This window comes from Lepisma saccharinum, chromosome 1 (assembly GCF_977018435.1).
Source record: "Lepisma saccharinum chromosome 1, izLepSacc3.1, whole genome shotgun sequence".
NCBI classification, from domain to species: Eukaryota; Metazoa; Arthropoda; class Insecta; order Zygentoma; family Lepismatidae; genus Lepisma; species Lepisma saccharinum.
This window is the reverse complement of record NC_139229.1, coordinates 215,356,392-215,375,806: the sequence shown is the minus strand read 5'-3', so window position 1 is coordinate 215,375,806 and position 19,415 is coordinate 215,356,392. Positions and strand designations below refer to the sequence as shown.

At 39.4% G+C, this 19,415-nt stretch overlaps 1 protein-coding gene across 1 annotated transcript in view; it reads left to right on the top strand.

Moving 5' to 3' along the window:
• The first annotated feature begins 559 nt into the window (after positions 1-559).
• LOC145991634 (sodium-dependent phosphate transport protein 2B-like) overlaps positions 560-19,415 on the top strand; it is a 55,781-nt gene continuing 36,925 nt past the window's right edge. The window contains exons 1-2 of the mRNA XM_083127699.1: positions 560-934; positions 8,963-9,107. Coding sequence (XP_082983825.1) covers positions 854-934; positions 8,963-9,107 — 226 coding nt within the window. The 5' untranslated portion in view covers positions 560-853. The remainder of the gene's footprint in view (positions 935-8,962; positions 9,108-19,415) is intronic.

Sequence of the window (19,415 nt, the reverse complement as noted above, 5' to 3'; positions counted from 1 at the left end):
GTATTATAATTTGTTTCTGACGCTGTTTCTACTTCGCTGAGTTAATCCGATTGATGAGAATGAATTAACTTACAAAACATATGGATAGAAAGATAAAGAATTCATAAGATTCGAACCGGATTTCGTTGCACATGTGTGTGTTTTCGTATTTATGCAGTGGCTCAGTTCAACTCTAAATATTTTCCTAGGTAATTAAAAATACAAAAAAATCAAGTTGCATGGAATGCAAGCACGTGGATTTGCTTTGAATCATTGTTTAATTTAATTTCGTACAATCAATAAACGAATTTAAGATGATTTTCTGCACCGTGAAACAAGCAATCGTGCGCACATCAAGTACACGTAAACATACAATTCTGCTAAGTTTTATTAGGATACTATTTTTTTAATGTTGAGAACAATTTTGACTTTCATCTTTTAATTGTTAAATTTTCTTCAAAACCAACTGGCAAGGCACAATAAATTTGTCTGACCAGCAAAATGAAGTTTCTATTTTACTTCACGTTGTAACCGTGTCTGCAGAAGTTACATACCGGTCGTCTATTGGGGGATTGCCTGCCAGATCACATGATTCGCAAGGTTGAAGACGCACCAAGTTCGATTCATTCGTCATGAAGATAATCAGTGCGATATCTCGGCTGTAGATGTAAATGTAACAAAGGTGAAAAGAGCAAAAATTTTCACAGGTTATGAAGTTATGAGATAAGAAAGTGACGTAGTTATCAACAACGTGCCTCATATATAGAGGCTGTGTTTTGTCTGAACCTGCAATGGTAGGAGTCAGTGCACGGAAAACGAGGAGGGATTTCACCACGCCAACGTAACCGAACCAGAAGGGCAGTGAGGTAGAAGCATGGATCCAAATCCAGACGATAAGCAACAAAGGAAGGCCAACATGAGCTACGTGGAGTCTACAGATGAAAATTTAAATAAGGTAATTCATTTATTTCTGTTTGATGTAATAACGTTACACGGAACTATGCCCTTGTACTGTCATGCCGTCATACGATGCATAAAATGACGTAACTAGTGCACTAGTTAGTGTATTTGTAAATGGCGAACTGATTCTCTTAAGATCGTTTAAATTTCGAATACCTACGTTAGTCCTAAGTTCCAAAATCAAAATAATTTTCCCTGTGTTGTAAAAAAAATATCTAGAAACATTTAACCACGTAATCGACGAATACAAGCAATAATCACAACCAGTTTTACCAAAAACAATAACGTTGTCTGCAGTATAAAATAGCAGAACTCATTTTAAAAAATATTTGCTAAAAGGGATATGTAATAATTTACCCATTATTTCCAGACAGTAATAAGGTTATAGTTCCATGTACTTTCGTCTGTTCTTTAGATAAACATTTACATATTGAAAGCTGCTTAAAATGTTTTGAAATATATGTATTGGTAGATTATTTATAGCTGTGTATGCTTGGTTATGGAGAGAGAGTAAGCAAAAAAGTGTGTACAGGGATGAAACAAACTATCCAGAATCTGCCAGAATGACGAGCGAATATATTTGGGGGGAGGGGGTATAATTAAATATATCTAAAGGCAGGGTTCGAAGTGGGGGAGAGTTCTGTCTTCCAGCTAGGAAAATTTACGACATGCATTTCCCCCCATAACCAGTGGCGATGGCTAACACTCCATATACCCAGCGTTCTATCCCTGTCAAATGTGTGGGTGGGCAACTGGTATTGACCATTGTTGTCAACGTGGTGTGAAAAGATGCATACTTGAAATATGAAAAGGTGGTTGCGTATTTTGTAGTTCCCCGCTTACTACTCTTTCGAAGGGAGTGTTCGCCACTATGAAGAGCCCCAAACTGTTTCTAAAGCTCTAGCGAACATCTAACAAATTTCCACTTCAAGGGCTGCCTATAAAGATCATGCCTAAAATGCATATTTACCATAAAGGTTCGTTTACTTGATATGTTTTTGCTTGTCTGTGTTGTAGGCGCTCCCTGCCCCTCCCTCCTCCAGTGCGTTATTGTAACCTACAGGTTCATAGAACAAAACTAGACCAGGTTGCGAGTTTTGTTTGTTTGTATTTCTATTTATCTTACCTATTTATTCTTCATCTTGATTAACTCAATGAGGCAGAAGAGCGAGTTTAAATAACAAAATACAAACATGGGTTCCTCTCCGCAGAGGTATTTGAAGTCAGTCTTTGGTTCCTGTTCACATCGAATAGGCTGGATGAGTGTTAACCATTCGCATTTTACTGCCTGTCACATTGACTCTATTTACTCGCAGTTCAGTAAGCAAGCATTCGCTAGCATAGGCGTGCGCAGACCCCATGATTAAGTTGGGGCAAAAGCCTTGATGAAAGTCAGTCTGAGAAAGAAAAACCTCATTTCATCTCGCTGTTTTATTGCATTGATGGGTACTAAACGAGGGCGTATATCCTGTCCCACCTAAAATCACTCTATTAGAAGAAATCCAGCTTCGGTGGCACAAAAGTTCTGTTTCCCTTCCCATTTATTTTCCTTCTCTGTGGTTCAGACTGATTTACATATAAACATGATTTCGTGCAGCAGATTCAAAACAACTACACATCATTTATTCATTTCCAGTGTACGTGACCAATTTATTCTGCGACCACATAGGTATAAAACAACTAGGCTAACAAATAAAATGCACAAGTCTTAATGACAAATAATTTGCTGGAGAACGAAGCGAGATAGTCCAATTATATAGGAAATAAATCTGCCGTAGTTGTTTCGAACTTTCGTCGGCTTGAAAATATTTAATTTTTTAAAAGAGAATAATATTGGTTAATAACAGTAATAAGATTTCCCATCACTAAATTTCTAATTGCGAGTATTAGGAAGGGCAACTGCCCCCCTTGCCCTCCGAGGGGCAGGCCTGTGTTTGCTAGGAGTCATCTTTTGGGAGAGGGTTGGAAGTGTGAGAAAAAAAACGGGATTCAACATATGAAGAACAAAGAATATTTTGAATACGTAAGTTTTTTTTAAAAAAAACTAAAATTAACTAGAATACAAAGTATAATTTGGAACTAGCACTATTATTAGATAGCATAGCATTCTTAACTCTGTGCTGCAGCAGATATAAGGATATTACCTGCTGTTGGGAGGTGTTGAAGCTCGAATAATGAATTCTGGATTTCTGTTTACAACATGCATGAACACGCATCACATCCCTCAGCAATCCTCGCATTTGACACCAAAATTATAATTAACATTATTAACACAACAAGCACTCGCACATACGCACAACACGTTCATAAAACGCTCGCATTATGGCGCTGCAATGCTGCATTGATCAACAAAAGGGCATCACACCCCGCAGCGTAAAATTAGCATAAGAATTAAGTTACTCGATTATAGTATGATACAAAGAAAAGTAAGGGGATACGTACGTATATTATCGTATAATGTAAAAGTGCAGTAAAACTTGTTCCAGCTGTTCGAACTGACAGTTTTAAATACAGTAAAACCTCGTTAATCCGGACTAATGGGAGGGATAAGTTGACCGGTTTAACGAAAGTCCAGATTAACTAAAATAACCTAAATGAATATTAAAACTCAGTTTATAGTAGCAAAACACATTTATTATGGTGTATTTAAAGGGCATAGGCCTAAATACACTATACAGTACAGTAAAATGTAAAGCAATACGACAGTGCAGTGCTTGTAGCCACATTTAAAACCTTGCATTCTGCTTTTTCTTTGGCCTTTGCCTGTCCGGATTAAGCGAAGTCAGGATTAACGCTGTTTTACTGTATATCAGCTTGCCTCTTAATGTGTAGGCAGTGGTTAGCATGCAGTTCGCGACACACTTCTCTTAATTAAGGGATCAGAGTTCGATACCCGGTAAGGGTGCAAATTTACTAGTTTTGTAATCCAACAAAAACATTAAGGCCAGTCCCAATCGCCGCCACTGGTAACAGCCCATCACTGAGCAAACACCTAGTGCAATATTCGACCATGACTATGCATAAAGAAACCCAATTCACATGCTCTACAGCACATGCTGATCTCACGTTGTTTATTCGTGGTATTTGAGGCTTCTAGATAAGGTGCTAAAACGTAAGCTCCCATGCAATTGTGTTCGTCTTTAGAATAAACACTCTGCACCAGCGGAATAAGCAGCAACCCCCTCCCCATTTTTCATTCAACGCGATTTTTATTTAGGAAGAAATATCACAAACGCAAGATAAGTGTTATACAAGACAGGGGATTAGCAGCAATAATATGAGGTGCCAAGAAACTACACGGTTTTATGATAAAACGTTTTTTGGACAACTACGTGAAAAGTTCTTTAGATTCAAGGGAAGAAAGGATAGCAGTTATAAGATATAAGGAAAGCAGAGTATCAGTTAAACTTCTTCGACTTTCAATTATTAGATGGGACTATGGACGTCCGGTAGGGGGGCAAGGGGGGCTGTGCCCCCCCTGGAAAATGAAAGTCAACCAAAAATTGTATATTTTTCACATAATTTCATTTCAGCCACAATAATATGTGTTAATTATTACATGAATATGGTAAATTCAAATTTAAGCAATGTTTTTTGAGGGAACAACACTATTATTATTGGCGAAATATGCCTTGTTTGTCCCCCTGGAAAAAAATACCTTCCTTGCCCCCCCCCCCCCCTGGAAAAAATCCTACGCACGTTCACGGATGGGACCTTTGGGTAAATTATAAATTGAAAATCAAAGTTAACAGAAAAACTATGGTTTCAGGACAATTAAACCTAATCACTAACCAACGGAATATAGAGAATATTATACAAATAAATGTACTTGGAAAAACAAGCATAGCGTTGCTGTGAGTTACAAGTTTTCTTTCAATGTGACGTCATACAGTAGGACACAATAGCCTCGTGTCAAGTTTATTAGCAATTAATGGGCCAAAACTGAAACTATTAGCTAAAAATCTGCTTGCAGATTTTGAAACTCGTGCAAATGTACGTATTTTATCCGTAATATGTATTTTATAATTCGGAATGACAAGTAAACATAAGCGAAACTTGAAAGGGGGCCAACGGAACACTCACCACAATTTTCAGGTTTATGAAAATTTTACGTCAAGTTAATTTTTGCTAATAACCAGAGCATGAAGTTCCTGTTCCACAACTCAGTTAGGTCCCCAAGTTATGCTGCTGCAAAATGGCACAGGCCCTATTTATTTTCTTTAATTTAATATTTCTTGTTTTTTGTTAAACCTGCGACAATATGTAAAACACAATACAAGAAGCTAGATAAAAGAAAGGCCCTTTAATTGCGGTTTTCTTTATATAGGTTTGGATACGGTATCGCTTATGGGTCTGTTTAACGTTTGATAACGGATTGATACGATGACAAAAGGTCAATAGCTAAATTTTTAACAACTTGCAAACATCTTAGTTTTTGAGACATTGTTAGTTGATAGTTTTTACAAAATATATTATCTTATATTGTAACATGTACTTCTGCATTTCTTAGCTACTAATTCTAAGAAAGAACAGCGATTAAGTTAGAATCTTTAGGATTCGCATATCTTTTCTTATCTTTTCTCTCCGTGGCCCAACATCCTTCTCAGGGCCAGAGCCTGACAAGCGACTTATCATTAAGTGACGTATAGTCAGCGCATCGAGTCCCATCCTCGATGTTTTCTGGCTTTCGAGACCTGAGCCCGCCACTTCTTTTCAAGTGGCTCCCCAACTGTCCTCACGATGCTCGATCGACAGATTTTTGAGACTTCCACCGAGAATCAAACCCGAGACCGCTCCCACCGAAGGTAAGAGCGCTAACCATTTGGCAACGCGGGAGCCCTTCTTAAATCAGCATTTCCCCATACTGTTACCCAGATGATATAAATTATCGACGTAATCACGTAGAAATATATCCACTACTTTTGAAGAAGCAGAAATTAAAAATAAAACTCTTCATAAATCAATATGTGCAATTAATCATTCATGTGATCGGGTAGCAACATCGCATCAGCATTTATCTTCAACAAGGATTGACACCTTGCAAATTACAAACAGCCAGGAAAATTATTTGATAGCAACGTAAGACATATGCGGACACAAATCCCTGAGATAAGGTTATCAATATCTAGCATAGTTAAAATGTTAGAAAATAATAGAGATGTAAAATTATTAGTTATTGAGCAATTAACACAGTGTGGAATCTAAACCCACTGAGCTATGGTGGGTTCCGGTGGGGTAGATCTCAGCCACTGCTACATAAGAAGTTCTAGCAGAACTTCCTTTCAGATCCTTTCACGTCGCCGACGCCATAGACAAGTTTTGTTTTTGTTATACCGTGCGTCCATTTCGATCTGCAGCCGAGAGATCGGGAGAAACGTGGCGGGCGGCGCTGACGGAGATGCCGACATTTGAGGCCTGTAATGCCCGCTTATTTTTGTGGACATCTTGCAAAACGAGCACTAACCTGTGTTATAACACGCAAAAGTTCTTCTGTAATTCTTCCAAGTTCCACCCTTATATACACAAATAAATACGCTTTAGAAATTATATTAAGAGCCACAGATAATACTCTGTAAAACATTTTAATCATAGTTTTGACCAGTAACGTCCTGCTTAAGTTTATATCCTTGAAAGAGTTTTGTGTCGATGGGGATCGTTTGGAGGTTTCGAATGTGCAACACTGTATCAAGATTACGCTGCAGACGAACCGTTAAAAGCTAATGGTGTTCGTGAGCTTCCTTGCAATCCGAAATCTCCTAGCTCAAGTTTTTTGTTCCTTCGCGACTACAGAGCTGTGAATATAGTGGCAGGCAGATGTAAACCAAGAGCGTGTTAATTTCGTACTGTGCGTAAGAGTGTTATTCTTGGTTACTTGCCGTTACTTGTTTGTGTTATTGCAGTGTGTATGTGTGTTGTGTCAGTCAGACGATTGGAATGCTAGCCGCAAGGTTCACGTTAGAACAAAGAATTTTTATGTATGACACTTACGTGAAAACAGACTCGTGTCGAGACGTGTGTAGGCAATTTGTACAGAAATTCCCAGGCGTTTCACCTCCACATAGAGATACGGTTAGACGTCTTGTCTTTAAATTACGAGAAACTGGATCGTTAAATTTTAAAACACCTAAGCAAAAACGACGGATTCTAACCGAAGCAAAACTCGATGAAATTGGTGCAGCGTTAGAACGTTCTCCAAACAAACCTCTACGCCGTGTTTCACAGGAGATGTGCGTGTCAAAATCATCAGCACATACAGCCACTAAGCTACTAAAATTAAAACCGTACAGAGTTTCTATAGTGCAAGAATTACGGCCCCCTGACAACGTAAGTAGAGTAAATTTCTGTAATTGGGTTTTGCAGAATATTGTAGATGGTATTGTTGATCCACAGTTAATATTTTTTTCGGATGAGGCATGGTTTCACTTGCGTGGTCATGTTTGTTCACAGAACAATAGATACTGGAGCACTGAAAATCCCCGAATAATACACGAAGTTCCGTTACACGATGCAAAAATTGGTGTGTGGTGTGCTGTATGTGCCAAAAGAATAATAGGGCCTATATTTTTTGAAGACACAATAAATTCAGAGAGGTACCGCACACAAATACTCGCGCCGTTTTTTCAGTTGTTATCAGATAATGAGAGACAATATGGGTATTTTCAACAAGATTCGGCCACAGCCCATACCGCCGCTGATTCTTTGGACGCTATAAGGGAGGTGTTTGATGACAGAATAATTTCAAGAGGTTTATGGCCTTCACGTTCGCCAGATCTTACCGTATGTGACTATTATTTGTGGGGAACCTTGAAAAATAGAGTCTACCGAAATAACCCTCATAGCATCGACGAACTAAAAGACAATATAAGGGCAGAACTAGGAAGAATTACGGAAGAAGAACTTTTGCGTGTGAATCAAAATTTCATCAAACGATGCCAGGAATGTGTGAATGTAGGTGGACATCACTTTGAACAACTCTTATAACACAGGTTAGTGCTAGTTTTGCAATATTTATATAAATGTCTGCATATGTCCATAAAAATATGCGGGCATTACAGGCCGCAAATGTCGGCACCTCCGTCAGCGCCGCCCGCCACGTTTCTCCTGATCTCTCGGCTGCAGATCGAATAGGACGCACGTTATTTACATATTTAGGCTAGTCGTGACAATGAGAGAACAACATAACTATCGAGCCCAATATTCGAACGCTCTGCACCAGCGCTTGAAGTGGAAAAGGTTGTAGGTTTTGTCCAGTCTTACGGCGGGCGGCCTACATGCTGGCAAGACAAGTGGAGAGCGGGGAAGCAACCAATCTAGCGTGATAAGAAACGAAGCAGCCTCTCGGCGCCACCGCTGTTGTCTGGTTGGTCTGCGGCGTATTCCCCGCTCCCCACTTCTTTGCCAGCATGTAGGCCGCACGCCGTAAGACTAGACAAGACCTATAGCTGTGCGGACGCTCCTGTGGTTTAACATGTGACAATGAGACAGCTGGACGGCTGTTTTGCGAAAATTTTGCTAGGTAGCTGGGGGATACCATGGCCCCGCATCCCCCCTCACTTCCAGCGCTGTTCTACTCCTGTTTTCATAGCACGTTAGCTCTCTACCACTCGTTCTAGACACACCCCAATGCCAACCTCTCTTCCACGTATTACACCCTGGATTGCATTTGCAGACTAACGAGGTTCTGACGCCAGTATATTCCTCTGTTGTGTTGTCCCTATATGTTTGGGATTGTCCCTTCATCCATCTCGTCACCCTTCATCCTCATCTTGTTGTAGTTCCATTCATTCAACCAATAAATTACTCTGCAAATTGACACACTTATAAAATCATCTCCGTCGCAGGTTAAAAGCATGGAGCCGCTGTAGAACTAGAAGATAGTGGGTTTCATGTTTATTGCAAACTAACTGTACACAGCGTTGCTGCTTCTCTCCATTGCCAAGCTGCCAGTTCTAGGGGAAGGGATAAGACTGTTAAGAGGGTGGTAGGGGGAGTGCTTGTATTGACCTCGCTCTGCCTCACCCAGGTGGTTTTGGATCCGAAGTTGCTCGCTTCATTGCCGTCGGAAGGCGTCAAGGTCGCCGGGAGCGATGCGAATCTCCTTGACATTGCAAGCGAAAAAGAGTCAGCTCTTCCAGAAGGTGTCGTCGACGATGGCACCCCTTGGAAAGGTAAGACCTGAGCAGAAGAGTAGGTATGTTAATGCATTGGTTGATTATGTAGTTTCGTTGGTGCTTCTTTCTGCACTTGATGAAATCTTACTAACTTCTGTAAATTTAGTGGCAAAGTATTCATTTATGAACAAAGAAATGTTGTTCCTAATTTAATTACTCATTCCAGGTTAGTCTGTATTTCTTTTATATATGTATACTCTGTGATTATTTATTAACAAATAGGCCAATAAGCGCAATTCCGTTCCTTTAATTTCCGTAGTAGTTTGATTATTTACATTAGTTTGACAAATGGGAGAAAATGCCCGTGGCCTTCTTTGAAAGTACTATTCCGCATTCAGTTAGGCGACCTATGACTCCGCATATAAGCCTCTCCCAGGGTGATTGGTCGCGAGGTTTAAACGAGACACAAGCTTCAATATATTAACTAACGCTGCATACCATCTCCCTCACTTTGTATATCTTAACGTTTTCCCCTTCTATAGCACCACACCAATTATTATTACATTAAAAATATAACAAAAATAAATCAATGTAATAAATAAGTATCGCACTCACAAATACGCTCACCGTTACTTGAAAATCATCCCTGGAGAAGCAAAATTAGAATAAATTAATTTCTTTGTTCATAATGCCAGTACACTCGCCTATAATTCTGTTAAAGTTTGATTATTAATATTCGAACTGCACAGGAACTCTCTCTTTTTTTTTCTTTACACTGTGGAATGTTTTTTGTTTATAGTCCTTAATTGCATGTCTGGATTTAGAGTACTTTGGGGGCTACAGCCCGGCCCTCCATCTGCAAACGCACTTTCACTGGGAGGGTTGCAGAATGAAAAAGTGACGTGTTTGAAATTTGTTAAAAATATATGGAGGATGATTTCCTGTGCAACCGCAGCAAGCTCGTACTGGGTGTTTCGTGACAGACGTGTGTAGCGTTATTCGTTGCGGCTAATACACGGTTGCGCGGGGAACCATCCTCCGTGCATAAAAAAATACTAGGAATAAAATAACCATCTGTCATAACTTGGCCTAACAGTTACAAGTAAAGTTGCATATATCACGTGTCTGTAGACTTCTTCATATATAAACCCGGGCCTAGTTAATTCATGAGGTTGTGGGTGGTGGTTTAGACACAGGTGATGTAGTTTTGCACATACATATATTAGCTTGACTCAATCTCCTCGATTTCTGTTCTCGTTCGTTATGTGGACTTGTAACAAGTACATATTGTGATGTTAACGTTCATATCCCGATATTTTTAAAGCCGTTGCACACCGGAAAAATAGTTAAACTTAAAACTTGTATTAATCACGATTGATCAGGGCAGTGCCTTCATCTACCATTCCAGCAAGCTGCTATCATAATCTGGCGCCAACAAATAACTTTTATTATTATTATTATTATTATTATTTTTAAAGAAACTTGACTCGATCCACAAGATGAGCGATTATCAAACTCAACTTTAAAAAAGATTGGATGCGTTAGTACACTGAAATGCCTAGTTAATTTTGTTCCATTTTCAAAATTTTTACACCTTGTTCAAGAAAGAAATCCTTGAACTTTATAGGAAATTTTAGTCATAAAGTTGACGCTAGGTGAACCTCTCGCATAACAATCTCATTCATTGAAATTCGAAAACTCATGGTACCATTCAGTAGCGGCGATTGGGTGCCAAAACTAGGGATGGGGTGCAACAACAGTTAACTTTGCTTGGTAGATAAGGCTTAAAAGTAAGAGGCCATAGCGCGGGACAAAAAGTAGGGGGGGGGGGGAACTGCACCCCCACGCCACACTGAAAACATGAAGTTCTGACATTCAATTCTTCAATCTAATGCTGTTTTTTTTTTTTAAAAAAAATATATTTAACTGTACTTCATTTCTGTTACTAACTATATATATAAATAACAAACTTATTCCTTGTTAAACTTTGAATGAACGATTTTAATTACCAGAAGGGCCGACCCCCTTCGCAACTCTATGGCTGGAACTCGTTATGCATGGGGCAGTTGTAAGGGGAGGCTTTAAAATAAAAAATAACAATGGGGATTATCCTTTTACCTAACGTCACTTTAAAAAGTTGGTTTATTTTACTTCGCTTTTCTGCCACTTTGGCTAATCGTGAAGGTGAGGATAAATGATACGATGAATCATCACCCATGCCTGGATTCAAATCCGGGATCCCTGGCGTCGTAGCGCGCTGTGCTAACCACTCCGCCACAGAGATCGGCACTTTGAAAAGTAAAGTACGTGAAACTCTGGGTAGAAAGAAAAATCATAAATTCGTATTCCACTTACAAAATTTCAGGCGAGAGTACTAAATGGCTCACAAGTGACGCACACTCATAGGTGTAACTTGGCGGGGGCAAAGGGGCAATCGTCCCCCCAATATATAGGTTTATTAAAATTTACTTGTTAGGGGTCTTTGTTTCATCTGGAACCTTAGGTTCATTTTCTCCCACCTTAGACCCCAAGTTACATGCTACACACTATTAAATACATCATTAATTAACTTTTTAACTTTTATATAATTAAAAGTAGGGAAAATGTCAATTAAGAGCAAGAAATTTCGGTGGACATAATTTGACTGGATTTACTCTTCATTCATGAGCACTAGTGTACACACGGAGGAAGCTGATGGAGCTACTACCCCTCCCGAAATTTTCAGAAAAAACAAAATGAAAACAGTAAAGAACTCGGGACAAACCAAAGTGGTCAATGTAAACCTCATAAAATGATCCCCAATTAACAATTTTTGTCATTGAATACTTTTAAAACCAAGACTACCAAGCTACTTTATTGTGCACCCCCCCCCCCCAACTAAAACGCAGTTGTGTAATATCCTCCTTAGAATTCCAGACCCTTCCGAAAAGAAATCCTGCGTACGTCAGTGTTCATGAGCAAAATTAAAAACCACGCATGCAACGAGGATGATACCGAGTGTGTTGGTAGAACACTCAACCTACAGATATCAAAGTTATTGAAATCAAGAGGGTTTCTTTGATAGGCTAATAAAACAGTCGAGTTTCTTGTAGATCTTTGATAAGATAGTCGTGAAAAAGCTCTCGAATCACTTAAACCCACAGTATTAAATAATATCTTACGGATTAGCTTTCGCACAGCTAAGTGAGTCTAGTGCTTAACAAACTGCTTGTAAAAATACAAATTTCATCTAACATGCAGGATCAAAACATCTGGAGAATATTTAATCTGATGAGATTATTGAAAAAGATCCACAGGTTCTGCATGCTCCTATTTAATAAACATGATAATAATTTCATCATGGGTTTTGGTCAGTGGCGTGCCCAGGATGTTTAAAAGGGAGGGGTTATGTACACTTTGCAACAACTTATTTGACCGCCCTGAAAAATTTCAAAGGTGCCAAAACTGGTGGGGGGCAAGGACAGTTTACTTTCTTCCCTTGGTAGATAAGGTTTAGCATAGTGCGGGGGCAACTGCCCCTCCACACCTCCCTAATCGTCGTCATTGTGTAAGCCTCAAGTAATGCTTCTACTAATGTTCTTAATCTTTCAGTGATTGGCAGGATTTCAGGAAAAACTTTTCCTTTCATTCAGCTGTCATAAGTTAACACACATTAAGAACTTACATGTCATTAACATCTGTTCTTGACAGGATGTTGTAATCAATGAGTTCCGGGCTCGACACCCGGTGGAGTCACATTACACATTGGTTCGGATTCCAGTTTATAATGTAGGTTGAGTCCCGATAAGTCTGTATGTGCATAAAGTAGTTTTAATAAAACCAAACAAATATATATACGAATAGAATGTTGTTTGCTTGCGCTCTTCAATTTGTTTTCCATGATAAAACCACAAATTTTATGCTATATTTTGCGTTTGAAACTACCCACCTCAGAATTAACATCACATGTTTCTTCTCATTCCACGCTGCATCTTGCTTACTACGATTAAAATGTCTTCAGGAAATGCTGGAAGTAAATTGCATAAATATAAACGGAAATTTCTCAGAAATGTAGATAAGTATTCTCGTCCAAAGCAGTTTACTTTCTGAAAAAGTCTCCGCAAAGAAGCAAGAAGTTTGAATCAACGACCTTTGATTCCACAAACAAACACGATCCTCCTACACCACGCCGACATCCTCACGCTATTTTAAGTACTCTGTTCGAGAGACGAAGACATAGACATTTCTGTAGAGGTGTAGTGTAAAGTGGAAAATTGTAGGTGGGGAACGGAAGATTTTGCATTGTTTTAACTTCACACATGGGTTTTAGTCCGCCTGGGTTCAGTCTCTGGGTATTCGGCCTGTGCATATGGCAACACACCAACGTGAGGAAATTAGGAAGTTATGAGTGAGTAGCGTAACCCGGTCATAAAAATCTCCTATGACGGCTGAGGGTTCGACGTGCTGACCCCACGTCACCTCGTTACCGTTTGAAGAACTCCACATCACTACGCAGGATTGTGGGAGCGAGACCGGCAGTTGGGAGATAGGCCAAGGCCCTTCGAAGGATGTCGCGCCATGGGTTATTATACAGTGTGTTTCAGAACGAACCAGACACTACCTTTTTCTCGAGAACGGGAGATCGTATCAAGTTGAAACAAAAAAATGCACCACTAAGTTGGGCCCAAAGAATCAGTAGAAAGTATTTGCAACAGCCCGAAAGCCACCCTTTGTGGTTTTAGTGGGGGGCAGATGCGCCGTTCGTGCGATTTTCAAATGGGAAGGGTATGTTTGGAATGCAGATTCGGAAAGGCGGAAAAAAATACGATTGTCATATGACACATTTGTCTGTATCACCTACTGTTTTCCGTGTAGAAAATGGTTTTGCAAAAAAAGGAAAGTGAGCCAAATCGAGTATACCGAACTTAACAATTAAGATAAGTGCAGCACCATAACAGTTTCGGAAAGTGCAGGACACAAGCTTTCCAACGATATGCCACATGACTGCGGGACTAAAAATAGGGGGTCTAAAGTTAGGGAAGAACTCGAAAATTTCAAATGGCAAGGGGGGTCGAGTAATACCTCGTTTTTAAAGGACACAGAAAACGTAAAAAGTATGCGAACATGATTTTGTAATCCACTGACCGGTTTCAAAATGTCGACGAAAACAATTGCGACCCCTGAAGTTGGTATTCCAAAGTGAGGAATTACGTACGTAAATAGCAAAACACAAACACTGGACAGAGTACATAAGATCCTGTACAAACAAGTATGGTAATGGGTCCGCTCTTGAAACACCGTACTACTGTAAGCTTTCTTTGAGCTGCAACTTTGACCGCCCTTCACACTTTCTCCAGGCTTAGGACTGGCTACGAATGGTTTACTGTCACGCACAATAAGGAATTTGTTGGCGTGTTTAACGGCTGCTTCACCAACGAAAAATTTCCTTTCTCACAATTGATTGCCAAACCATTGTTTGACAAGAGAAATAGGCCTAACTGAAATGATAAGAAAAACGAAAGACTAATGAGAAACCAATGAACAACGAAAACTAGAAGAATAGGTAGAGCACCCAGTGTGATTCACATTTTCCGACTTACAGTAGATGTTCGAAAAGTCTTCCCTCGGTCTCAATGCATTTCTGCACAAGGACACTGAAATTATTCTGTGCTGCAATAACTTCTGCCTCACTAATCTGCCTGCATGCAGCAACTATGCGCTCGATCAAGTCGTCTCTCGTTGTAGGGCGATTTTGGTAAAGGATTTCTTTCAGTCGTTCCCAGAGGTAATAATCTAAACATGTTAAGTCTGGTGACCTAGGAGGTCAGGGTACAGGCCCACCTCTACTTACCCAGCGACCACGAAACATTGCATTCACCTGATTCCTCGCTGTCAGCTCAAAATGTGCTGGGCAGCCATCATGTGTGTTCTGATGTGTAAGGGGACGTCTTCGAGAAGACTGGGCAAATTTTTCTTGAAGAAATGTGTGGTACACAACACCCGTAAGCCTCGCTTCAAAAAATGAGGTCCAATTATTCGTCCGCCGATGACTCCACACCACAAATTCACAGACCATCTACGTTGATGATCAACCTCTTGCATCCACCGTGGGTTTGTTCGCGGCCCAGTAATGCATGTTGTGCCGATTTACCTGATCACTTTTAAATGTAGCCTCGTCAGACCACAACATTACGTCAAATAATCAAACATTTGCATTCACTTGAGCTTGAGACCACATGCAAAAGTCTAGCCTGCTTTGAAAATCAGTTCCGTGTAGCTCTTGATGCAAGGACACTTGGTACGGATGAAACCTGTGATCCTTTAAAATCCTTCTCACTGTACTTTCGCTGACACCAGAATCACGAGCAACTTCCCTGATACTCACGTGAGGATTGAGTTGGAAGGCTGCAAGTACACCAGCAGACCTCTCATCTCAAACAGGCCGAGCAATGCGTTCAAGTTTGTGACTGCTAGAAGGATGAACATTGCCCCTTCTGCGTACACCATAGGCAAGGGTGCGAAAAACATGTCTTGAACGATGTTCCCGATCGGGATACCTTGCAGCGTACACACGAGCAGCAACAGAACTATTTCGTTGGCACTCACCCAACACCATGGGCATATCAAATGCTTCTTCGTTCGTGAAAGGCATTATTAGTTCACATTCAACAATTCGCCACTGCGAATTAAGTACAGGAATGCACACTACCCGCGAGGAATGAACTGTAGAACATCCTGAGGTAAAACACAATGCCTTCGACGATGCAACAACTTGTAACAGACAACGGTGAATGAGACCAAGATTGGAGGGGAGTATTCGCGTTTCGTTACAGGAAAATCCCCAACAAAGCAAGGAAATAACTAATGAATGATAATGCTTTACGATCTTTACGGTTAAAAATAGGTGAACGAACCTCTTTCGATCTAAATATTTAAAAGAAACCATTTTCCAGATGAAATAGGTGTATGCATGAATAGCAAACAAAAAATAAGATATCGTATTAGCTGTGTTCACTCTGTTATAGCTTTGTGGTATTTCCAGTTCCACTTGTGTCTGTGATAAGAATTCGACCCTCACTTCATCTGGATATTTTCATGTATATTAAGGTCTATAAGGCAATAATATGAAAGGTTCCGAAATATTTCTTTCATGGGTGTATTTCTTTTAATTTGTTAGTACTGAAAAGTAATGTTTGGGAAAATTGAACATTTATTTAATATCTTGTCCAGTAGCCACTTGCACCTATGACATGTCACAGGCGTCGAGGAACGGATTGCACAAGATGTCGAATATACCTGTGTGAAGTGCACACGTCATTCCAGGCATTGTTGACGTGGTCAAATAGTTCTTCACTTCTTCGAGGTAGTGGATCAGGCCAGTTTTCATTCAAACACCGAACGACTTCGGCCCTCATATTTTCAATGGGGTTGATATCAAATCACATGGGTGGCCAGTCAATTAGATTTACGTTGTTTGGTTCAGAAAACCAACGCTGAACAATGGCTGAATCATGGATGGGGGAGTGGTCTTGCTGGAAGTCAATAGTTACTTCGGGATACAAAGCTCGCACGCCAGGAACCATAACATGCTCCAAAATGTGCATATACTGTATCTCGGTGTAAGTCACCTCCGCCACCGAAAGATATCCAACCCCAGACAGGTACGCTCACGTGACGTGAGTTAGCAACAAGACGGGAATCAAATCGTTGTCCTTGACGCCGGTAGACCAAAACCGGACCATCATTTGCAATAGAAAATACTTTCTCATCTGAGAAGATTACTCTATTCCAAACTCGATCAATACAGCAAGACGAGGTGACAATCCAGCTCCCTCGATAAAACCGACCTCCTTGTCTCTTGTGGATTTCTCGTAGAGCTCCATTCTTCTCGAGGTTGAAGATATAAATGTTGCATGCCTCTGTTTAGAGCGTAGTTCAAGGGAAATAAGGTCCTCGATTGGTATAGTTAATCACGTTATGTTGAAGTTGGTTCAAAGACAACATCCAATAACATTCAACCATGAAAAGTTTCGTACGAATTCATACCAGAAAAAGATGTCAAGAATAATAAAATAAATTAACCATTATTTACAATTACATTAGTTTAATTTAATTAACAAATAAAGAATAATTATGACAAATGTGCTACAACGAATAGTTCCATGTGTAAAAGAATTTGGTATTACTAAACTCGCACACACGCTCAGAACATCTGAAGTGTAGTAGTAACGTGTCAGACGATCGTGCCTCTTCTTACGTTCATCGGTTATCTTTGAGGTGTTGGTTCAATCCCGGGGCAACTTCCACTTTTTTTTATGTAATACCTAATGTAAATTTCTTGTCACAATTTTTTCGTCCACAACAAACAAAGAAAGCAATAATTAAACTATCTTTTCCCCAAGACAATGATTGAAACATCATATTTATTCACATAAAATCAATTCCACTCACAAAATTCCTTCCTTCGGCTCTCAATGCAACATCACCAAAACATTCATGTTTCAATGTTCATGTTGGAAATTGAACGATAAACAGTTTTGGGGACACAATGCTTTATATGCAACCTCATGTTATTATAGAAATATGCATATCAAGTCGAATGAAAGTATTCGTAAGGATTACTCTTGAAACTCTAGAGTTGTAATCTTTCGATTTGTTTTTCGCAGAGTAATCTGTTATAATCAAGGTTAAATTATTTCAAAGTTCTTGTATTCAGTAAATATCGTACTTCTGTGTTCACTTCTACAGAAAAGAAATGGAGCGGCTGAGATTTGAACCTGTGATCTTTCATTTTAGATTAAAAAAAAAACATTTATGCGTATAACCAACTGTTCTACAAGGAAATTGACGAAAAGTTTCCTAACACGGAATAACAACCAAACATTCCAAACATTTACTTGCCACAGATTGTGGATAAGTTGCTCTCTACAGAAATGACCGGTATTGTGGAGTGTATTTTAGTTCAGATGTTGCTTAAACTTATGCGAACTTTGATGAAGAGGATTTACCGGGATATCAACCAGGTTATTTCCGGATAGGCTTCCGAGGTTTCGAGAGCTCTTTTATCTTCAGGGATTGAAGTGATGACTGATAACATGCTTGTTCCAGGTAGGCGTGGTCGTAACTTCGATTGCTCATGCTGCAGAATTTTATTTTCCAAAGGAGTATGGCATCGTACGTAAAATATATATACTCTTCTTGGATGATCTAGCTGTGTATTTCACGAGGTGGAAGTAATGATGAAGCGTTTAGCATTTCCGGAAACTATTTCAATGATATTACGCAATCAAGTGCCACGTGGAATGGCAGAATCAAGTAACGTATAGGAAAGTCTGAGGGTGGTTGTTTTGAATATTGCGAATTTGGTGGAAAGTTCATTAGATATACTTTCTGTTGAAATAACACAAATATTTTGGATATAAAGCAGTGTCAAATTAATGATCATTCTCAAGTATTGCATTTTGTAGATGTTACGTAATATATAAATAGTTATTAGTAGATTTTTATCGCATCGGCCTCGGTTGCAATAGCTATTTACTTACTTCAATTGGGGATTTATTATTCGTTTTAGATGCATTGGAAGATGGAAGTGAGGGGAATAAGAGCAGTCATTACTAAAGAAACAGACATAACAACCAATCTTAGCGAATTGAACACATTAAACTCTCTCGTTCGTTACAAAAATTCACTGCATCAATGTAGTGGATTATTTCCTACTATAATACTATAATTGTGTCTATTTGTGTGTTAGTATTTCGAAATAATTAATGTTTTAGGTGTGCAGTAAAGACCATACACAATACTTATCTTAAATTCCATTACTTGATTGATGATTTGGTTTAATTTACTTCGCCTTTGTGACAATTTTGGTTAATCGCGAAGATGAGAATGGGAGATGGTATGATGAAATTTATGAAGGAACACTTACAAAAAACACAGAATTCGAACCCAGGATTAAATAACGTTACCTACAGCATCCTGAATGCATATATATGGTATGTAAATTAGTCATAAGGTGTGTTAACTCAGCCTATAGCTAAAATACAAAAAGTTTTAACCTTAAATCCTGTCAAGCAACTGAAGCAACCTTTTGGGGAAAAAATGTGCAGAAGAGACATCCTTCTAAGTGTGCATCGGATATTTTTAGTGTTGAAATATCAACTGTCTCTGTTCAGCTAACAAAAAAAGGAGAGGGTGGGATTTGAACCCGCGACATTTCAAGCGTGTTGAAAAATAAGATTACCAGCCTCTAACCAACTGCTCTACATTAACATACTGACAACATCCCCTTAAAAACACGTTGGTGTTTATGATAAAAATCTACCTTCCTGTGTTCCAGCACGTTTTCTCCACAAGTCGTGAAACAAATGATTTTTTGAGAACTAT